The sequence below is a fragment of the Plodia interpunctella genome, chromosome 30 (genome assembly GCF_027563975.2).
Source record: "Plodia interpunctella isolate USDA-ARS_2022_Savannah chromosome 30, ilPloInte3.2, whole genome shotgun sequence".
In the NCBI taxonomy this organism is placed as follows: Eukaryota; Metazoa; Arthropoda; class Insecta; order Lepidoptera; family Pyralidae; genus Plodia; species Plodia interpunctella.
Genome location: NC_071323.1, coordinates 966252 through 986001, shown reverse-complemented (window position 1 = coordinate 986001; position 19750 = coordinate 966252). Strand labels below are relative to the sequence as shown.

The 19750-nt window shown below is 36.3% G+C and overlaps 2 protein-coding genes across 2 annotated transcripts in view; one reads left to right on the top strand and one right to left on the bottom strand.

Moving 5' to 3' along the window:
* The first annotated feature begins 1735 nt into the window (after positions 1-1735).
* LOC128682578 (uncharacterized protein) lies at positions 1736-9771 on the top strand. Its single transcript, XM_053767386.1, has 5 exons — positions 1736-1990; positions 3618-3701; positions 4260-4436; positions 5049-5163; positions 5814-9771. Exons 2-5 carry the CDS (start codon positions 3626-3628, stop codon positions 5938-5940), a joined length of 495 nt encoding a protein of 164 aa, XP_053623361.1. The 5' UTR covers positions 1736-1990; positions 3618-3625; the 3' UTR covers positions 5941-9771.
* Positions 9772-10441: 670 nt separating this feature from the next.
* The window catches only part of LOC128682503 (cilia- and flagella-associated protein 91-like), a 29916-nt gene continuing 20607 nt past the window's right edge, over positions 10442-19750 (bottom strand). The window contains exons 16-24 of the mRNA XM_053767222.1: positions 18826-18974; positions 18042-18211; positions 17076-17195; positions 16469-16558; positions 15149-15265; positions 13845-13964; positions 13365-13481; positions 10987-11094; positions 10442-10574 (exon numbers count right to left, since the gene is read on the bottom strand). Of these exons, the coding sequence (XP_053623197.1) occupies positions 10474-10574; positions 10987-11094; positions 13365-13481; positions 13845-13964; positions 15149-15265; positions 16469-16558; positions 17076-17195; positions 18042-18211; positions 18826-18974 (1092 nt within the window). The 3' untranslated portion in view covers positions 10442-10473. The remainder of the gene's footprint in view (positions 10575-10986; positions 11095-13364; positions 13482-13844; positions 13965-15148; positions 15266-16468; positions 16559-17075; positions 17196-18041; positions 18212-18825; positions 18975-19750) is intronic.

Here is a 19750-nt window from a genome sequence, read left to right as displayed (position 1 = left end):
TAGCTCAATCTGTGTGATTTGTCCTAATATCTACTCATTTACGTACCGAAGACAGTTATTACTAAATTGAAAATTACTCGAACGACTCAATCGTAATCTTATACATATCGAGTGTGTTATTGCTAACAATGGGATCCGATTTTTTTTAAGTCGCCTAAAGGCATCTGACATGACTTTTAAGACTAGTGTGTATGCGGCTACCTGCCACACTAGTGAACTATACTGTCCACCAATGTGCAGGTTTCCTCACGATGTTTTCCTTCACCGGAAGCAAGTGGTGGTCGATGAAAACTACTTTAAATGAGTCAGATTGGTATACAAACTCATGTGGCACGAGTAGGATACGGACCTGGGACCTTTCGATCCACAGGCGGGCGTCTTAACCACTACACCACCACCGCTTCACATATCCATATTAATATTATAAAGAGGAAATATTTGGATGTTTGTTTGTAACGAATAAACTCAAAAACTACTGGGCCAATTTTGGTGAAATTTGGTGACAAAGGTAGACGAAACCTCCAGGACAGGACTGAAATTTACTATGATTTTTACCCGAGCGAATCCGGGACATACCTCTGGTCCTAACTAATATTATAAATGTGAAAGTAAGTTTGTTACCTCCGCCTGCTCCAACTCGCTCAAGTAATTTATTTCAAATTTTGCATATTTGTGGAATAATCTGTTCTTTGTTAAAATTATATACTTAGTTCCTACCTATTTTTAAATTAATTCTCATGTTAGGTACATAGTAGTTGTGTGTAGTTCTTCAAACATACTTATGCATTTTTGTGTATGAAGCACTACAGTTTGAAGAATGAAGGTACCTTTCATCTCGGAAAATTATCGCGGGCAAAAGCTAGTCCTTACATGAGAGAAGACCCCCTGTCGCCTGTGGACCCACATGAACGGGTGGTTTTTATTTCCTAAAAATTCAATTAGGTACAATTTAAATTGCTATTAAACACAAATACCTATATTTTGACTAAATAGGGAGTATTACTGCACATTTATCCCGCCAGAGTACAGCACTGTATGTTAAGTTCACACAAGCTTTGCCGCCTTTTGCTATGTCGATTATAACATTTATTTTAGAGTACTTTATTAATCCTTTCATTATGTAAGCATTAGTTTGTGAAAATATACAATAATGTAGCATATTCGGGTGCAGACATATTGGGAAAAATCGTTTTCCATGACATAAAAAAAAAAACTTCGAAAACTATGGGATATGCCTCACGCTGGAAAATTCGAGCCAGTAAACGGGCGAAAAGAAGCTCGGAACACTTCACACGTGAAGACTTATTAAAATATGGACTTCATACAGGTAAGATCTTCAGTCAAAATCATATTTATATCAGTTTATGACCACAGTTGACCAAATAATACAGAACATAACCTAAAATAGTGTTATTAATTTCAGGATAATCCACTAAATCATTCCTTTTTCCTTTAAACTCGCAACACGATTGGTACGAACCAATCGTATTTTTGGTCGTAAATCTGCAACAATATTGAAAATTGGCGCTTTTTGCCTCCGTTGGCAATGTTTGTGTGCCTTAGTTGTACCAGTAGCGTCATCTGCGCTGAGCTTCGCGTAATATACCCTATTATAATAGGTACTTTACTTTAGTCATGGAAAATTATTGGGAAACTAGAAAAGTACAGCATGTGACGGCATTTGAAACTGGCAACACCGTTTCACCCATCCATAAACAGTCTATCGTATCCTCAAACTATGTATGAAGCTCAGTCAGTCGATATTTTCGACAATACGGTGTTCAGTGTTGTGCTAACGCAATTGATTAGTGATTTTTATTTATACAGTAATTTATTTGTCTAAATAATGGATAAACGCGTTTGTGTAACATTGTTTTATTAATTTGTCTACCGAATAATTTGAAGAGATGCAATGAAAAGTTTTTTGTTTATAATCTGACCTGATTATTGATTGCATAGATTTTTGGTACAAAAATAGCATACAAGCGAGGTAAGTAGGTACTCCTAAGTATTTTGTATAAAGGTAGTTTTCAGCTAGTTATGTTTCCCCAGACAATTTTTCTTTTCGTTTCAATTAAATACCAGATACGATATATCTATTTAAAATTTAACTCTTATTAGAAAAAAAATTGTTGAAAGAAAAATTCTAATGTTTAAAAATTTTCTTCATGTATCTATGGAAACAGAATTGGTCAAATTACCAAAAAAATATCAACCTGTATTTATATAGTTTTATAGTGTCGATATGTAATATCAGTACATAATACGTAGTACGTACGTCAGTACGTAATATAATATATATATTTGTATGTTTATATGGATATTTTTATCCGAACAAAATAAAAACTCACATCTAAATTTGTTTAAAAAAAAAAGAAAAATTAGCAATCTTCCGTTTTAAATGTTGTTCATTTTTAAATGAGCCAAGACCGAGTGTGAGAATAAAAAAAATGATTGATTCACGCATTATCTATCTGGATCATAGATAAAATTATATATTTCTTTTATCTATGATCTGGACCGATTGGAACGAAGCCCTGGGGAGCAGCAAATATTATAAATGCGAAAGTAATAAGTGATTATCCTTCGTCAGAATCTGAAGAGGACCTGACAGGTCCTCTTCAGATTCTGGACCTACGTTTGTTACTCTTTCATGCAAAATCTACTGGACGGATTGTTATGAAATTTCATACATGGGTAGAATATGACCTAACAATAATAACACACATGGTAATTTTCTCCCAAAATTACTACGGGAGCCAAGCCTCGTGGCGCAGCTAGTAATAAATAAATTACGCACACTATTACTCAGGATTTCACACTATTGTTGAAAATCGTACATAAATTCGGTAGTTTTTGCGGCATTACAGACAGACAGATGCGACAGGGAATTTTTGTAAGGATGGAATATTTTAAAATATTCTAGTTTAAACACAGGAAGCTTGCTTCGTTCATTTTGAAATAAATAAACATGGCGGTCAATCAGTCAGTCAATGATGAAAGAGAACTAAAAAAAGATTCAATTATATTGAATTATCTAAACATATTTTTCAAAAAAACAGTATCTAGGTATAAGTATATCTGTATTAAATAGAATGGCAATAGACGGATTGGAAAGAATATATACTTACATTTTGTGAAAACAATATTCAAAATAGACCAAACAGCGTTTTGGAGGGAAATTATAGTCACAGATTTCAAAACATTATATTGAAGATAAATGTTCACGAATGTACCTAATATAATGTATAGGTAGGTACCTATAGTTACGTAGGTTCTAGCAAATAGCATGCACATTACGTACTAGCTTACGTCCGAGGCTTCGCCCGCGTGAATTTGAAACAAACATGATTTTCATACAAACTTTCATTCCGCCATTATAGTCATTTACTTGGGTTGATTTTTTAAGAAAACAGTGAATGGGGTTCTTTAACTTCGTGCATATGATATTTCATCAGAATCGTATATAATCACAATATTATTATTATTATAGTATGGATTTATCTAAACGGATTAGATACCGATATTTTCGACATTTCGAACGAACAAAACATAATTTAGCTTTATTTAGGTATTTATGAAGAGGGATAGGTAGTTAACAGCATTTTTTTTTTCAGAATTAACAATGGAGATTACAAGAAAACAGTGCGGTTCAAATATTTTAATTGCGACTTTAGTATTATTGTCTTGGATAACTATTGGTAAGTTTATGAGTAGTGTTTATTTCTCTTCATGAGTATGAAGGAAAAGAGTGCAATAATAATATAATAATAGTTATATAGAGATGTTAAAAGTAAAGGCGATTGAAATTTAATTGAAAACACGCATTTAAGCCACTGACAGACGTCAAATTTTATGTCTTTAAACCATAATGTATTTTTCCCGCGCGCAAGGCACCCTTCTAAATCTATGGTATTTTTTTCTTTCATTGTTTTTTTTTTCTCATTTGTTTATCATGTTTAGATAGATAATCTAAGATTCTCAACCTTGACGTTGGGAAAATCATCGTTTTGGCGAACGATAGAGCCGTGAAATAAAAAAAATCTAATATATTTGTATATACGTATCTATGCCAATAAATACTTTTTTTTACAGACTATTAAATGTTATATTATATTAACTTGTCTTGTTTTACACGCGAAATAGGTACAAATGTGCGGGATTTACTTGATAAGTCTGTGTATTAAATTCAAATAGAGAACGCTTATCCCATCGTCCTATGCTTCTTTATTTTTATTTTATTTATGTCAATGTTGCAGCGAGCGGCATCGACTGTTTCAAATGCGTGTCAATGAATGGGGCCTTCCCCGCCTGCGATGATCCGTTTCACAACAACCATTCCATAGACATGATGGAGGCGCCGTGCATGGGAGGAAGGAAAGGTCGAGATGGACTCTTCCCGGCTACATCTTGTATCAAAATAACTGGATATTTCGGTAACATTTTAACTTGCAATGTGTGTATGTCTCTATACTATGTCTATTCGGGTGGAATCTTGCAACCACAGATTTTCAATGTAAAAATTTTATATCTGTGTTTGCAACACAATTTTGACATGCAATAAGATATTATTCTCCATGGGTTTAGTAAGTACTTCGTACGGAGTACCTACTAATTCCATGATTCTCTCTGACACGAAAACAAAAGCTTGTGTCTAAAATGACATTTTACCATGAAATTAATAGGTACTTCTCCACGGGGTACCTACTAATTCCATTTGTTCATTACGAAACTAATAGACATTATAAAATACAATTGATAAAAATTGGTTGATTGGAGATAGAATAGAATAACAGGAATGCAAATACAAAAACTAGATTTGTAGTGCGCGCGCAGGAATCAAATTTAAATTATCGTGTTCAATAGCCATTGGCTGCTGCGCGCGCGAGGCGTCGCGGGCGTGACGTGCCTAGTGTTGTGGTGTACTGGCGTAGACAACACACGCTTACCTCTTTATAATCATAGGATATATATGGGGTTGATTTTTGAATAAAATAGCCTATGTTCACACTTTTGATGCGATAAGGATTATATTTATCAAATTATAGATGACACCGGTGAGAGAATCACGGTTCGTGGATGCGGTCTCGACTCTGGTACGGCCACAACCGACACTGAGATCATACGCATGTCGCACTGTGGCCGCTTTTACTTCGACGACAGGTAGTAGAAGGTCTTGCACGAAATATATAATATATGTATAAGACCTATATTTGTTAATTGACGTCCTCGGAGAAAAGGCTACGGTGAAGTTTGTTGCGCCGCTTCTTCTTCGCCTGCGCTTTGGAAGTCGGCACTAGTCTAAGTTTAAGTGATTTTTTGATGTTAATAAGTGATGTATTCCTAAATTGAATAAAGAATTTTGAATTTTAATTTTGAAATCACTCAGTAACGCAAGAGTTTTATATACTATATAGAAATTTAATCATGATTACTGATAATTTTGATCATGATTCTGACAACAATAATTGACTGAGCGAGCGAAGCGATCAGGGTCTTAAGGTACAAATGTACTTTTATATTACATCATATTAGTTGTTCGCCGCGAACACAATATTTTTTGTGAATTGAAATATTCACTTAAAAAACGACCTAACCGATTTTGTTGCCCCACGAACTTAAAAACTCTATTGACAGATTCTACTTACATACATTTTAAATTACATCAAAATCAGACCAAACATGCAAAACAATGTATTTTTGGCCCAAGTTGACTTGTAGACCTCGTTCACTTCGCGCGTCAATCAACTTCGTGGATGGAATAAAGTATTTAGTAATGAATGATTACACATTTCAACAAATTCTGCCTGCAGGTACGTCCAGGGCTGTTTGCAGAGCTGTAACGACGCGGACGCATGTAACGGAACGCCATACATGGTACATATGTCGTCGTTGTTATTCATATCTATTATATGTCACGCACTCTCCGTCATCAGCTAACAAATATATTCGTTTGGTAGATAAGCGTATCAATCTTATAGAGAAAATTAAACACAGTTCTTTACAAGTTTATATACAGCGAACACACAGCGCATATGTATATATATTTTAAGTTGTATGTTTTATAATTCTTGCTACTAGGTTTAAATCAATTTATGGCATGTATGTCCATAGTGATGAGGTGGCCCTAGTGTATTTGATACAAGGGTACGATTTATACCTTTGTTCAGTTAAATGACCATATTTGACCAATAACAGGTTATTTGAAAAATCTGCGGCTCAGAGACCAAAGGTAGAGTCCATTATTTAATTGTAATAAAATTAAGCTTGGATATCACTATACACATTTTAGTCCGCACGGTTATTTTGCGTGCATGTAAATTTGAGACTTATTGAAATCTTTTTCTTGATATACAGGGTTACTTGTATCTAACGCATAACCTTCCAGAGGCGCATAAGGTACATCGAGACTAACATTATTTGTTCTACGACTTTAGTCTTAACCTGATAAATACATAAAATATCATTTTTTTAGTTTTAATGTCGTTCCTATAAATCGTTACCTCTATGTTTGATTCCGCTACATAACGCTACTGTACTGTCTCGTGTTGCTTGGCTATTACATAGAGTTAAGATGTGTAGAATTGCAAATTAGATTGTATTTTTTTTATATCTGAAAAAAAAACTACGAATCACGAAAAGTCGTAGAATAAAAGTTGCTTGTTTTGATGTACCCAAGTAGTCTTTAGGAGGTTTTGCGTTTGACCAGTAACACTGTACCTATATCCCGTGGAGGCAACGAGGGTACGAACCGTCCACCGAATCGGCTCGCTTTCAATATCCATTCATGGGAAAATAAATCAAATAAGAGAATCAAAAGATTCAAATTCCCATGCGCCCAGATATGTTGATATAATGCTGTTCTGTTCAATGAAGATAAATAGGGAGCAGTTTGAGTATTACGTAAGATTTTGTTACGTATTATAACATATAAGGTACTTTAACACATCAAGTAAATATAAAATATGAAAATGTATTAATATAAGAAAACCAATTAAAAATTAATTGGGTTTACTTGATTATACTACAATTTAACAAAAGCATGATTACCTATTAAATATACATATATAATATACCTTTGTGCATTTAATATTTTTAAAAGAAGTACATAAGATATATTTTATAAGAAATTGCAATGTATATAAAGTAATTTATTTTATGTTAAATTTATGTTTAGTTAAGGAAAATAAATATTATAATATCAAAATCAAAATAAAATCATTTCTTCAGAAATTAGGCCTTCACAAGCACTTTTTCACGTCATATTCTAAATTAAATTATGTTTACCAAAGCTATAAACTACTAGCATTTCGGAACGACCACTGCTGAGAAGAAATGCCATAAAGAAACTCATTCAGTGTTGGTCCCTATTATGCCAGAAGGGCTTACTATTTTTCAAATATAAATTTATGTATAATTTTTTATCAGTAATATAACAATGTAAGCACACAATAAAGTACATGGTCAAAAGGTATACTGAAACATTATGATTGTGATCAAGTGCTGATGAAAGGAATATGTACAATTAACCAAACAAAAAAGAAAGATCGAGCTGACCAGTTAATTTTATTTACCTATAATACAATATTACAGGTAAATAAAATTTATATAATACTAAAACTGCAGAAAATACTAAATATATCTTAATAATTATTATGTGGTTATGTGCAATAATGTGTTATATGTTCTATCTTTATTGGGAATGTAATCACAAGCATTACTTTCATGTTTTATTATAGTAATCAAAGATTATAATAGAGTGAAATGTAATCACGATTAATTATAATACGTTGTCCAACTCTTTAATGATGGTGAAGTGTTGTGATTCGCTGTTGGTGATTCTACGAGCAATGGTAATACTTAATTAATCATGATTATATTCCTCCTGCCTTTGCTAACAACTGCTTTCTGGTTCACCAAACGTTATTTGAGTATTGTTAATTTATATACAATAAATTTTTGTACTTGTACAATTTTTCTAAATGGTGTTTAGAATATTTCCAAGATCAAATAGAACACAGAGAGAATTATATTCTATTAATATTCATCGCAAATCTAAAAAGTTACACACTACCTATACAATTTATTTTTAACGACGTTAATATGCGGGATGGCCCAATCTTACGAAGTACTTTGGGGGGCTACCATGAAACACAAAACACGTTGCATGTCATTGCGTTCACGCGTTCTCTCATTTTTTACACGACGCATATACGACATTACATTACAGAAACGGTGGTTGTGTAATGGTTAAGACGCCCGCCTGTGGATCGAAAGGTCCCAGGTTCGCATCCTACTCGTGCCACATGAGTTTGTATACCAATCTGACTCGTGTATAATTAGTTTTCATCGACCACCACTTGCTTCCGGTGAAGGAAAACATCGTGAGGAAACCTGCACACTGGTTGATTCTTATTAACTTGTGTGTGAAATAGAGAAGGCAATGGCAAACCACTCCATTAATAATGCCAAGAAAGTTGTTGTGTGTGTTTCATTCTACGTAATAACCACGACCCTCAGCCATGAGGAATACGACTATGAAGAATATACGATATGGGAAGAATTGACCGCATGTGTACGTGCTACGTTCTTGTATGCTTCGTTTTAGGCCTTTTGAGGTTTGATTTAATATTCTTCCTCACTCATGTACAAAATGTTTCATTTTTATTGTACTATGTAGTTAATATAAAATGTATGAATATAAAATGTATGAATTACTTATTAGTTTTGCAACAATACAAAACAACTGACAACAATTGAAGTTTCACTAAGGGTTGTTATTAAAAAGTTACTAAATATATCTTGTGGGCAAATTCTTTCTGAATATATTTTTTTGCTTGGCTGTGATTATAATCATATTTACTATTTATATATTACACTTACAGAATGTCAAGAAAATTGTGAAAATTGATTTTAAACGAACTACATTTTTGCGCCATTGCAACACCAAATATAACGGTCAAGATTGGTTGATAAACATGCAGTGTTGCCAAGATACAGCGATTAATTGTCATCACTTTCTTGACAGAATTTAAAATGCATTTGTTTCTAGTTCTTTGTTATTTTAATCATATAAATAATGTAAAATATTTAGATTGTACTTGTGTATATGAGTACAATAATAATATTAAATATTTTTCACGTATTTTTGTAATTTCACAGCAATATAAATTAAAATTTGACTTTTTAGAATATTATCGTCGTGACCGATAATTGTTTTACTTTAGAATGGTTTGAGTTGATATCAGATTTATTTTTTACAAAATTCAATAATAATTAAAGTGAATTGTTTATATGTTTTTTTTATAATTTTCTGACAAAAACATTGTGGCAGACGTATTTATTATATTTACTATTCCATATGAAGCCGCGCAATTTCTTTGTGACATCTCTGTGAACTGTTTACAGCAATATACGTCAATCATACATTGTTATAATGGGCGAAGTGCTGGTTTGCGTTTAACTTCTTCTAACCATCGAAATCTATTCGAAGTGAGACGCAGCGAACCAATCACAGTGCGGCATTGTGACGCAACGACACCCACACCGCAATGTGATTGGTTCGCGGCGTCTCACTTCGAATAGATTTGATGGTGAGAAGTAAAATGCAAACCCGCACTTACCCGTGTCAGAAATATATATTTAATAAATATATTTGTCATTTTTGTATGGTAGGCACGCGTAGGAGCACATATCAAGTTTGTATCAAATATTGGAAATGTGCGGAAACCGACAGCATAATTTCACAAATATATGACATTTCTAAAACAATACCTACGTTTTATTTATCCTATCGTTTCAAGCGTTTGTATTCACATCCAAGTTACAGTGAATTAAGAGCCAGGTCGGGTCACATTGCTACGTTGCGTCGTGCCCCCTTCGTTGTTTTTTGTTTTGTGACTGTGACGGACGTGCGGTCGAATTTGTCCAAGAAGCTGCGGTCGCGCGCGGCCTGATTGTTTAATTCTTTTTAAAAGTGACATTTGTGATTTTGTTTTGTTTTTTCTTATGTCATTGAGCTGTACATGTAGAATAGTTACTAAAAATTTTACTAACATTATTTATATTCAAAAAATCGCCTTTGCAATCCCCTTTAATCTGCGTTGTCAGTCGGCGGACATCCAAATTTGGACGTCCGCTGACGTATTTCGTGGTAGGCCGCCGTGTTATTATAACAGGGGGCCTATCACGAACCATAATACACGTTCTTTTACGATCCAAATTTTTTAGCGGCTCGTCCCGTCTTCGCTCGGGTAAAACAAACATGAATTGTATACCTAAACCTTCCTCAGGAACCACACTATCTATTGCTGAAAACCGTATGAAAATCCGTGCACTAGTTTCAGTTTATCGCGCACAGACAGACGCAGCAGAGGTCTTAGGTAAGGATGGTAGCCCCCGAGATCCAATAGATAAGTAGTTAATAAATAAAATTGTTTATTGTTGCTCAAAGAAAACATAATTTATTAATTATTAATTGTCGCTGCGCTGGTTGTCTTGATATTCATCAGTTTCGTCTTCTTCTTCGCCAGCGTATTCCGGCGTGATCGAGTCAAATTCGGTCGACGTTGCAACTGAAAAATAAATATTTACTGCTATCTGTTACCCGCAACCCACGGTTAATTTATTACAAAAATAAATTTTTAACGCGTATGTTTGTAACGCGATTATACTTTCGAACCATCAGCTGTACTGATTTTGATGAAATTTAAAAGGTATGTAGAGGATCTGTCAATAGAATTTTTAAGTTCGTTGGGCATAAAAATCGGTAAAGTCGTTTTTGAAATATCCACAATTTTGTTTTGTTTAAACTCATCAAAATTTATTGTGTTCGCGAGGTCTAGGTTCAACAACAACTAGTTTAGACTATTGCACAACATAAAATTTAACCATAGGTGGACTTTTGAAATAAGCACTTTACCACTGCGCCACGGAGGTCGTCGTTGTTTCAATGGTAGCGCCCCAGTGCTGTAAAGCTATACTTACACGTGTCAAAGCCGGTCATGGACGGGCTCGAGTCGCACTTGCACCGACGTAGTTCTTCCAAGGCACGTATTTCAGATGGTAACATTTTTGTAAGATCCTCTTCAGATTCTGACGAAGGAAAATCATTTATATAAACATAAATATCATTTTAAATATGACGACTAATGTTTTAAATGTGCTACTTATATTAGACTAACTAATGACTAAATTAAATTGTGTTTATTTGAAGTTTAATTATAAAATGAATTATAGTTGACATAATGTAATCTTGGAAATTAACAATTTTAAAGTTTAATTGATATATTTATGTACCTACATTTGCATGCAATGGCATGCAAATTTGGTTTGGCAAAATATGTGATACTATTTAATTTTAACATCTTCCTGTGCCATATTTTGTGCGAATAAATGATAAATGATAGGTTATAAGTTTAATTTAAGTTTGTGGTTAATAAAAGACCGGGATGTAAAACGTCATGGAAAATGAGACGGCACGCGTTGCAGAAAGCGGGAGTGGGAGTAGGAGCGGAGAATGGGAAGGAGACACGTAGTGGGAAACACATTGCAACAAAACATGATGGCACAATATGTTGGAAACGGTACGGGATATCTACTTTACATTACATAGCAGGAAGCGGGATTGGACAAGTTTGCGGGACGAGGCACGCAGCGGGAAACTGGAAATGGAACTACAGATGAGAAAAAATGCGAATTTGAATCATATATGTTTACCAGTCTTACAGAGTACGCGATAAAAAAAATTACTGACATTCTGCTATGAAATTCACGCGGACGAAGCCGCGGGCAAAATCTAGTACATAATAAAAAAAGTAGCCATGTCACTCTTGAAGGTTATTTCTATCTCTTTGCCAAATTTCATCAATATCCGCCCAGTAGTTTCTGAGTTCGCTCATTACAAACAAATATACAAATCTTTTGTTTTTATAATCGACTAGATGTCGCCCGGTGCTTCGCTCCCGCGGGAATTTTGTGATAAAATATAGCCTACAGCAATCTTGGAAAATGTACGTTACTAACGGTGAAAGAATTTTTTAAATTGGTTCGGTAGTTTCGGTGATTACCCGCCTCAAACATACAAACTCCCAAACGCTTATACGCTACCTCTTAATAATAATAGTATAGATTTCCCACGGAAACATATATTTTCCTGGGATGAAAGTTACTCAGTCCTCCTTAATTCAAACTACATATACCTAAGTATGCAAAATTTCAAGATATTTAGTTGAGTCGATGAAAGCGTAACAACAAACACAACAAACTTCCTTTCTCATTTATAATATTAGTTAGTACTAGCCGCGCCCCGGGGCTTCGCTCCCGTGGGAATTTCGGGATAAAAGGTACCCCGTGTGTTATTCCAGGTAGTATTTCTACCCGTGTACCAAATTCCATAACAATCCGTCCAGTAGATTTCGCGTGAAAGACTAACAAAAACATACTAATTACATCCTCACAAACTTTCGCATTTATAATATAAGTAGATAAAATATTTAGCACTTATTGGGAAGCACGTCCCGTGGCTTCGCTCGGATAAAAGTTATATAATATGCTCAAGAATTCCACGGACGGAATTATTCTACAGTTTTCACCACCGATTTTCACCATGTACCTACTTACATATATACCTATTAGTGAATACCGTAAAAATGTTTTAATTTTTGTTTCGCGTTTATACACACACACAGACAGACGCGACATGGGACGGCGTTTTATAATACGCAAGGATTAGTCACAACTAACATATGACCGCGGCTTCGCCCGCGTGAATTTCCCACGGGAACAGATCTTTTTCTCGGCATAAATTGTAAGCTATACCCTTCTCCGCACTCCGTACTCAAATGAAAATTTTCAAGATTAAAGATTAGTTGAGACTTTCAATACATTCGTTTCGCTACAACTTCTGAACGGCTGAACCGATTTTGATCGAACATATCTAAGCATAAAAATTAGCTATCAATAAAAAAAAAACTGCATCCAAATCGGTACAGACAGACAGACAGACAAACAAACAGAAACACTTGGCGGTCAAACATATAACATCCCTCTTTTTGCGTCGGGGGTTAAAAACGTTACGACGTACAAACTCACTTTCACGTTGTGCTGTACTGTGCTGGGCTGTGCTATGCTATGACATATTATGCCACGCCACGCCACGCCACGCCACGCCACGCCACGCCACGCCACGCCACGCCACGCCACGCTATACTATGCTACGCTATGCCATGCCATGCCATGCCATGCCATGCCATGCCATGCCATGCCATGCCATGCCATGCCATGCTATGCTATGCTATGCTATGCTGTGTTGTATTGCGAGAATGACGTGACAGTACGTCACAATTATTATTAATTTTACTCACCTTCTTTGAAGGCGAACTTAACAGCAGATTTCGGCTCCTCGTCACACTTGCACGTTTTGCTTTGGGGCAGTAAAGCTTCCTCGCGTTGGCGAATTTCAGACGGCAACTCTTTAGGACCTGGATATGTATCAGATCGAATTATTTATTAAGAAATTATACCTTCACAGGCACTGTTTCACGTCAAATTTTATATATAAATAGTAATTTATCACAAGCCACAAACTACTGTGTTTCGGAACGAGTGTTGCTGAGAAGAAATGCCGAAACCGAAAGAAACTCATTTGAACAGTGCTGGTCCCTATCTTGTTTCATCTAGTTGTCATCCTAAAATGACGAACGAACGAACGAACGAATGAACGAACGAACTGAACGAAAAATATATGTAACTTTTTCACACAATTACAACAAGCAAACTTACTTTTGCTTTTATAATATTAAGTACTTAGTCAGGATTACGGTACTAGGATATAAGATACTTACACTTCATAGAGTGGAATGGCACAGATCTTTCGAGCGCGTCTCCGTAGAACCTCATCATGAAGTGGTGGTAGTCGGAGACCTTGATTGGTGGAGACGCCGCGCCGGTCGCGCGGTCGACAACTGTGGAACACAATGTCTTTCACATTTCTGTCAGCCTGGTACTTAAGCCTTTAGCGGTGGTGGTTTGGCAACTGTAGAACCACAGACCATTTAGTGTGTAACACAATCTCCTTCACATTTCTGTCAGCCTGGTACCTAAACCTTTAGCGGTGGTGGTGAAACACAATCTCCTTCACATTTCTGACACCCTGGTACCTAAACCTTTAGCGATGGTGGTGAAACACAATCTCCTTCACATTTCTGACACCCTGGTACCTAAACCTTTAGCGGTGGTGATGAAACACAATCTCCTTCACATTTCTGACACCCTGGTACCTAAACCTTTAGCGGTGGTGGTGAAACACAATCTTCTTCACATTTCTGTCAGCCTGGTACCTAAGCCTCATAAGCGATGGTGGTTTAGCAAATGTAGAACACATTTCTGTTGGCCTGGTCTAAGCCTTCACACACAACACATCTCTTTCACAATTATGCTACCTAAGCCTTCAAAATTGACGCTTAACTCACAAAAGTATTTAGTAATAGTAAATTTATTTGTGTTATATAAATATAGTTCCGTAGGTATGTATTATATTAATAAAGTATTGTCATGTAGAATGGCCATAAAGTTAATTGCTCCCACTTACCGATGACAGAGGTTGACACCATTCGGCTGCCATTTTGTTCGATAGCCGCACAATATATTTATTTGAAATTTGTTTTCTTTGTTATTTTTTTTGTTTAAAATGGAACCACAACCCGGTCCCTCTAATGTGGAAAAGCCAAGACTGCAGTGGTTAAAACGTATAGAGTAACAAACCAACACAGTTAGGAAGATAGAATTAATATCGTGTACTTTTAAATAAATGTTGACGATTTCTACTGTGAACTTGTATGACCCCTGCTGCCCTATACAAAGTTATCGTGTTTACACAATTTTGCGATACATTTCATAATATTCCGAAACCGTCGTTTTTGAAATTGGGAAAACATAGTACGCAGGTGTCAATGGGCTTTATGGCCAACCTTATTGAATTCGACTTCAGTCCATTTTCTCTGTTTGCGCTCCCACCAAAAATATTCTTTTCTCTCTACATCACCAACTGGTAGAAAAAGCCTCAGACTTTAAGTCCGCCGTTTACATGGTTTTGTAATAAAGTTACATAAATAAATAGAAATATAAATGAAACAAAAAAAAAACTTACTGGCGTCGGTGATAAACTTGGCATCGAGTGTTGCTTCAGTCTTCTCTCGCATGCGGCGGCCGACCTCGTGACGTACCTCGTCCATTTCCGCGCGATGAATGCGAGACTCGCGCACCACTATGTGAGAAATATGCTTAGAATAGAAATATGTTTAAGTAAATGGATTTGTTACACATGTCACACACATGCTATTTAACTTATTTTTGAAAATACATATAATGAGATGGGAAAAAAATCTGAAATCGAGCGGGAACTGAATTCAACTGAACGTCGACGTATGACGTAAAGAGATGAATTAATTCAGCCGAACTGGCACGGTCTCGATAGCTCAGTGGTCAAGAGCACTGTCCCGGATAGACAGGGGCGCGGGTTCAATTCCCGCTCGATTCCAGAATTTTTTCATCTCATTATTATTTTCAGAAATATGTTTATTTAAAACGCTACAGACACATATAATATACAAAAAACAATCCAGAAGATACCTACCTAAATGCTAAATATCCTATGATTTATATACATATAAAAGAACAAGCGTTTTTTACTAATCAACGCCCAGCCTAAACCATAGAAGCTTTAAACGTGAAATGGACAGTAGCTTTAGGCTATTACGTAGTGCTCAGATAAGAAAGGAATTTTCAAAATTCGACCCCTAAAGGGGCAAAAATTGGGGGTAAAGTTTGTATGAAAAATAACGAAAATCTTTACTGATCTACTTGAAACTTGGCACAAATGCTATGCAAAAAAAATAATGAAACCCGTATTTCAGGATTCTTTAAAATTTGACCTTTAGGGTATTTAAATGAGGGTGAAAAGAAATAACGAATTCCATTCAATATTTCGTCGACTAAAGATATGAGCAGACAGCTCAGCGGTAAACACTAATCTTGATGGAAATTAGTAATTCAATCTGATTATCTATATAGGGTGATTTCTGAGAAAGTTTTATTATGGTTTTACCCGTGGTTTTAACCGAGCGAAGTATATAGTATCATATAATACACAAATATTCCAATGAATGTGTGTGCTGCAGCAATTCAAATAGGTTACAACTCAGTGATGTTATCACTCTAGAGAGCAATTTACACACACACTTTAAACTGTCTAGGCTACAACTGAAAACCATTAAACCCTTACTAATCCTAGTAATATTATAAATGCGAAAGTTTGTAAGGCTGTATGTGTGTATGCATGTTTGTTACTCTTTCACGTTGGTACAGACAATAAACCGTGGAATAACACATAGGGTACCTTTTATACTGAAATTCCCACGGGAGCGAAGCCCCGAGTTGAAGCTAGTAGAAAAATAAATTATGTGAATACCATCGTCGATGAGGGCGCTCAACAGGCACCGTATCTCGTGTCGCGGCGGGAATCGCTCTTCTGTGGTTTTCTCAACTCGCGTCGATCGAGCTGTGCGAACAAATCAAACAGATTGAGCTGGCCCCAAAGTAAGTTCGAGACTTGTGTTATGGGATACTAACTCAAGGATACTATGTTGTATAACAAATACGTATATAGATAAACATACAAGACGCGGGCCGATCAGAAAAAGATTATTTTTCATCATGACCCGACCGGGGTTCGAACCCGGGACATCTCGGTTCAGAGGCAAGCACTTTACCACTGCGCCACCGAGGTCGTCAAAAAATTTCAAATAATGGGGGATGTAATTTTCGACTTTCGAAGTGAAGTGATTTTTCGAAATTCGAAGTGAGACGCAGCGAACCAATGACATTGCAGTGTCGTTGCGTCACAATGTGCTTCACTTCGAATCGACTCGATGGTGAGAAGTGAAAACGCTAACCCGCACTAACCCTTGTCACGCGTCCTGACGCGAGTTTAAAACTTTTTCACCCATCGCAAAAAGTGCACAACGCCGCTAAACAAGTTTTCACTACAAAAAAAAAAAATAATTGAAACAGCTCACATCTCGTGTGTTGCCATCTCGGGTCATCTCTGGAGTCGGTTTCGGTCGGAGTCTGGACGATCGGACAAACATTACAACGGCATTCGTCGCCGAGGGGAACGCCGCAACGTATGCATTTAGCTGAAATATGCAAAAAATACATTTCAATTGCGAATTGAATTGCAATTCGCGCTAAAGACACGCGCTGGAAAAGACACTTGAGCGAAAGACATTTTCATAGTCGTATTTGATCATGGCTGAGAGTCGTGGTCATTACGTGGAATGAAATACACATAACAACATTCTTGTCACTATTATTAACGGATTGGTTCGCCATTGCCTTCTCCATTTCACACACAAGTTTATAATCAACCAGTGTGCAGGTTTCCTCACGATGTTTCCCTTCACCGGAAGCAAGTGGTGGTCGATGAAAACTGCTATATATGAGTCAGATTGGTATACAATCTCATATGGCACGAGTAGGATTCGAACCTGGGACCTTTCGATCCACAGCCGGGCGTCTTAACCATTACAGCACCACCGCTCCGCGGAAGACACATGCGCGCAAGACTAAATGTTGTATTTTTCATATCAGCACGCTGTCTCATTTTAACCCCCGACGGAAAAAGAGGGGTGTTATAAGTTTGATCGCTAAGTGTGTCTGTCGGTCTGTCTGTGTACGTGGCACCGTAGCTCATCAACAGGTGAACCGATTTGGATGCGATTTCTTTTATTTGATAGCTAATTTTTATGCAGTGGTACTTTGATGTGTTATACTTCAAAAATCGGTTCTAATTCAAAATTCTTTATTCAATACATGATGATATACTTATAAAAAAATTACATGAACTAAGTCTACTGCCGACTTCCAAAGCGCAGGGTGAAGAAGAAGCGGCGCGACAACCTTCACCGCGGCCTTTTCTCCAAAAACATCAATTAACAAATAAAGGTTTTTACAATAAGAATGTATATTAGATATACACATACGGGTTTTGATCTCGGCGTCGTCCAAAACGCCAAATATGGCTTTCCTAGCGGCCACCAGTTTGGCATTCTGCAGTGTGGACACGTGGTGCCTTGACGCTGTCTTGTGCACTTCGGGCAATAAAAACTGTTGCACTAACTCTGCCACCACGGTTTGCTGTTCCGCAGTTGACCTGTTCCATAATATTAATTACGGATTAGGTACAAATATGAGTTGTGAGACTCGAAGGCAATATTCGGCTGAAAAAACTTATAAACTGTGGTTCTCGGAGCGTTTCGGCCGCTGCTGCAGCGCTGTCGTTTGTGATCCGACAATTTTCTTGAGGAAGGAGTTGCTTCCAAAATCAATCTATACGAATACTATTATTATAAAGAGGTAAGCGTTTGTGAGTAGGTATGTATGTTTGAGGCGGCTAATCACCGAAACTACCGAACCGATTTCAAAAATTCTTTCACCATTATAAAGGTACATTATCCGAGATTGCTATAGGATATATTTTATCTCAAAATTCCCACTGTAAATTCAAATTCAAATTCAAAATTCAAATCATTTATTCAGAAATTAGACCTTCACAGGCACTTTTTCTCGTCAATCTTTATATTTATAGTTATTTCTCACAAGCTACAAACTACTGGAATTTCGGAACGACCACTGCTGAGAAGAAATGCCGAAACTCATTTGAACAGTGTTGGTCCCTATCATGCCAGATCGGCTTACCATTATTGTTTCTTACAATGTTTTTTTTTCTTTCTAATAATATATAAAATGTATAGATAAAAATCTTACATAGAACCGTGCATGGCTAGTGATTCATCCATCCGGCTGGCTTCCCTCTCCGTGCGCATCACCGCGTCCTGTTCCGCCGCCAGATGAACGCCCTCGTGCAGGATGTCGCGGAAATACGCGTCTACTGTCTCTTGGGTGACGCCTAAAATCTATAAAATCAAAAAGTTGAAACCTTTTTTTGTTGAAAATATTATAAGTATAAACACTTTTATACGATGAACCCTTATTGAAGCGGTGGTGGTGTAATGGTTAAGACGCCCGCCTTTGGATCGAAAGGTCTTAGGTTCGCATCCTACTCGTGCCACATGAGTTTGTATACCAATCTGACTCATATATAGTAGTTTCGACCACCACTTGCTAGCGGTGAGGGAAAATATCGTGAGGTGATTGTCAGTTTAGTTCCCTAGTGTGTGACTACTGCCACTAGATGGCGGTCCTGAAGATTTCGCCTATCTCTGTGTCAAATTTTATAAAAACGGGGCCTAGTAGTTTTTAAGTTTACACGTTACAAACAAAAAAAAAACAAAATTACAAATATTTTCTCATTATAATAATTAGTATGGTACTTACTGATATTATAATGAGAAAATATTTGTAATTTTGGTCTTTTTTTTGTTTGTAACGTGTAAACTTAAAAACTAATAGGTACCTCATATGCACTTTTTACGTCAAATTTTCAAATTTAATTTTTAGTTTTATTTTTTAAATTTAGTTCGACGTACTAATGTTATAAATGCAAAAGTTTGTGAGTCTATCAGTCTATATTGTTACTCTTTCACGCGAAATCTACATTGAACTTTGTTATGTGGGTTAAAGTTAAGCCAGAGTTCAACGTATGTGGCGCCAGTTTTACTCGATTGCAAAGCTAACTCACAAGTTTATGGCATCGATTTTCATCTTATGTTTATCAGGTGTTTCAAGGTTG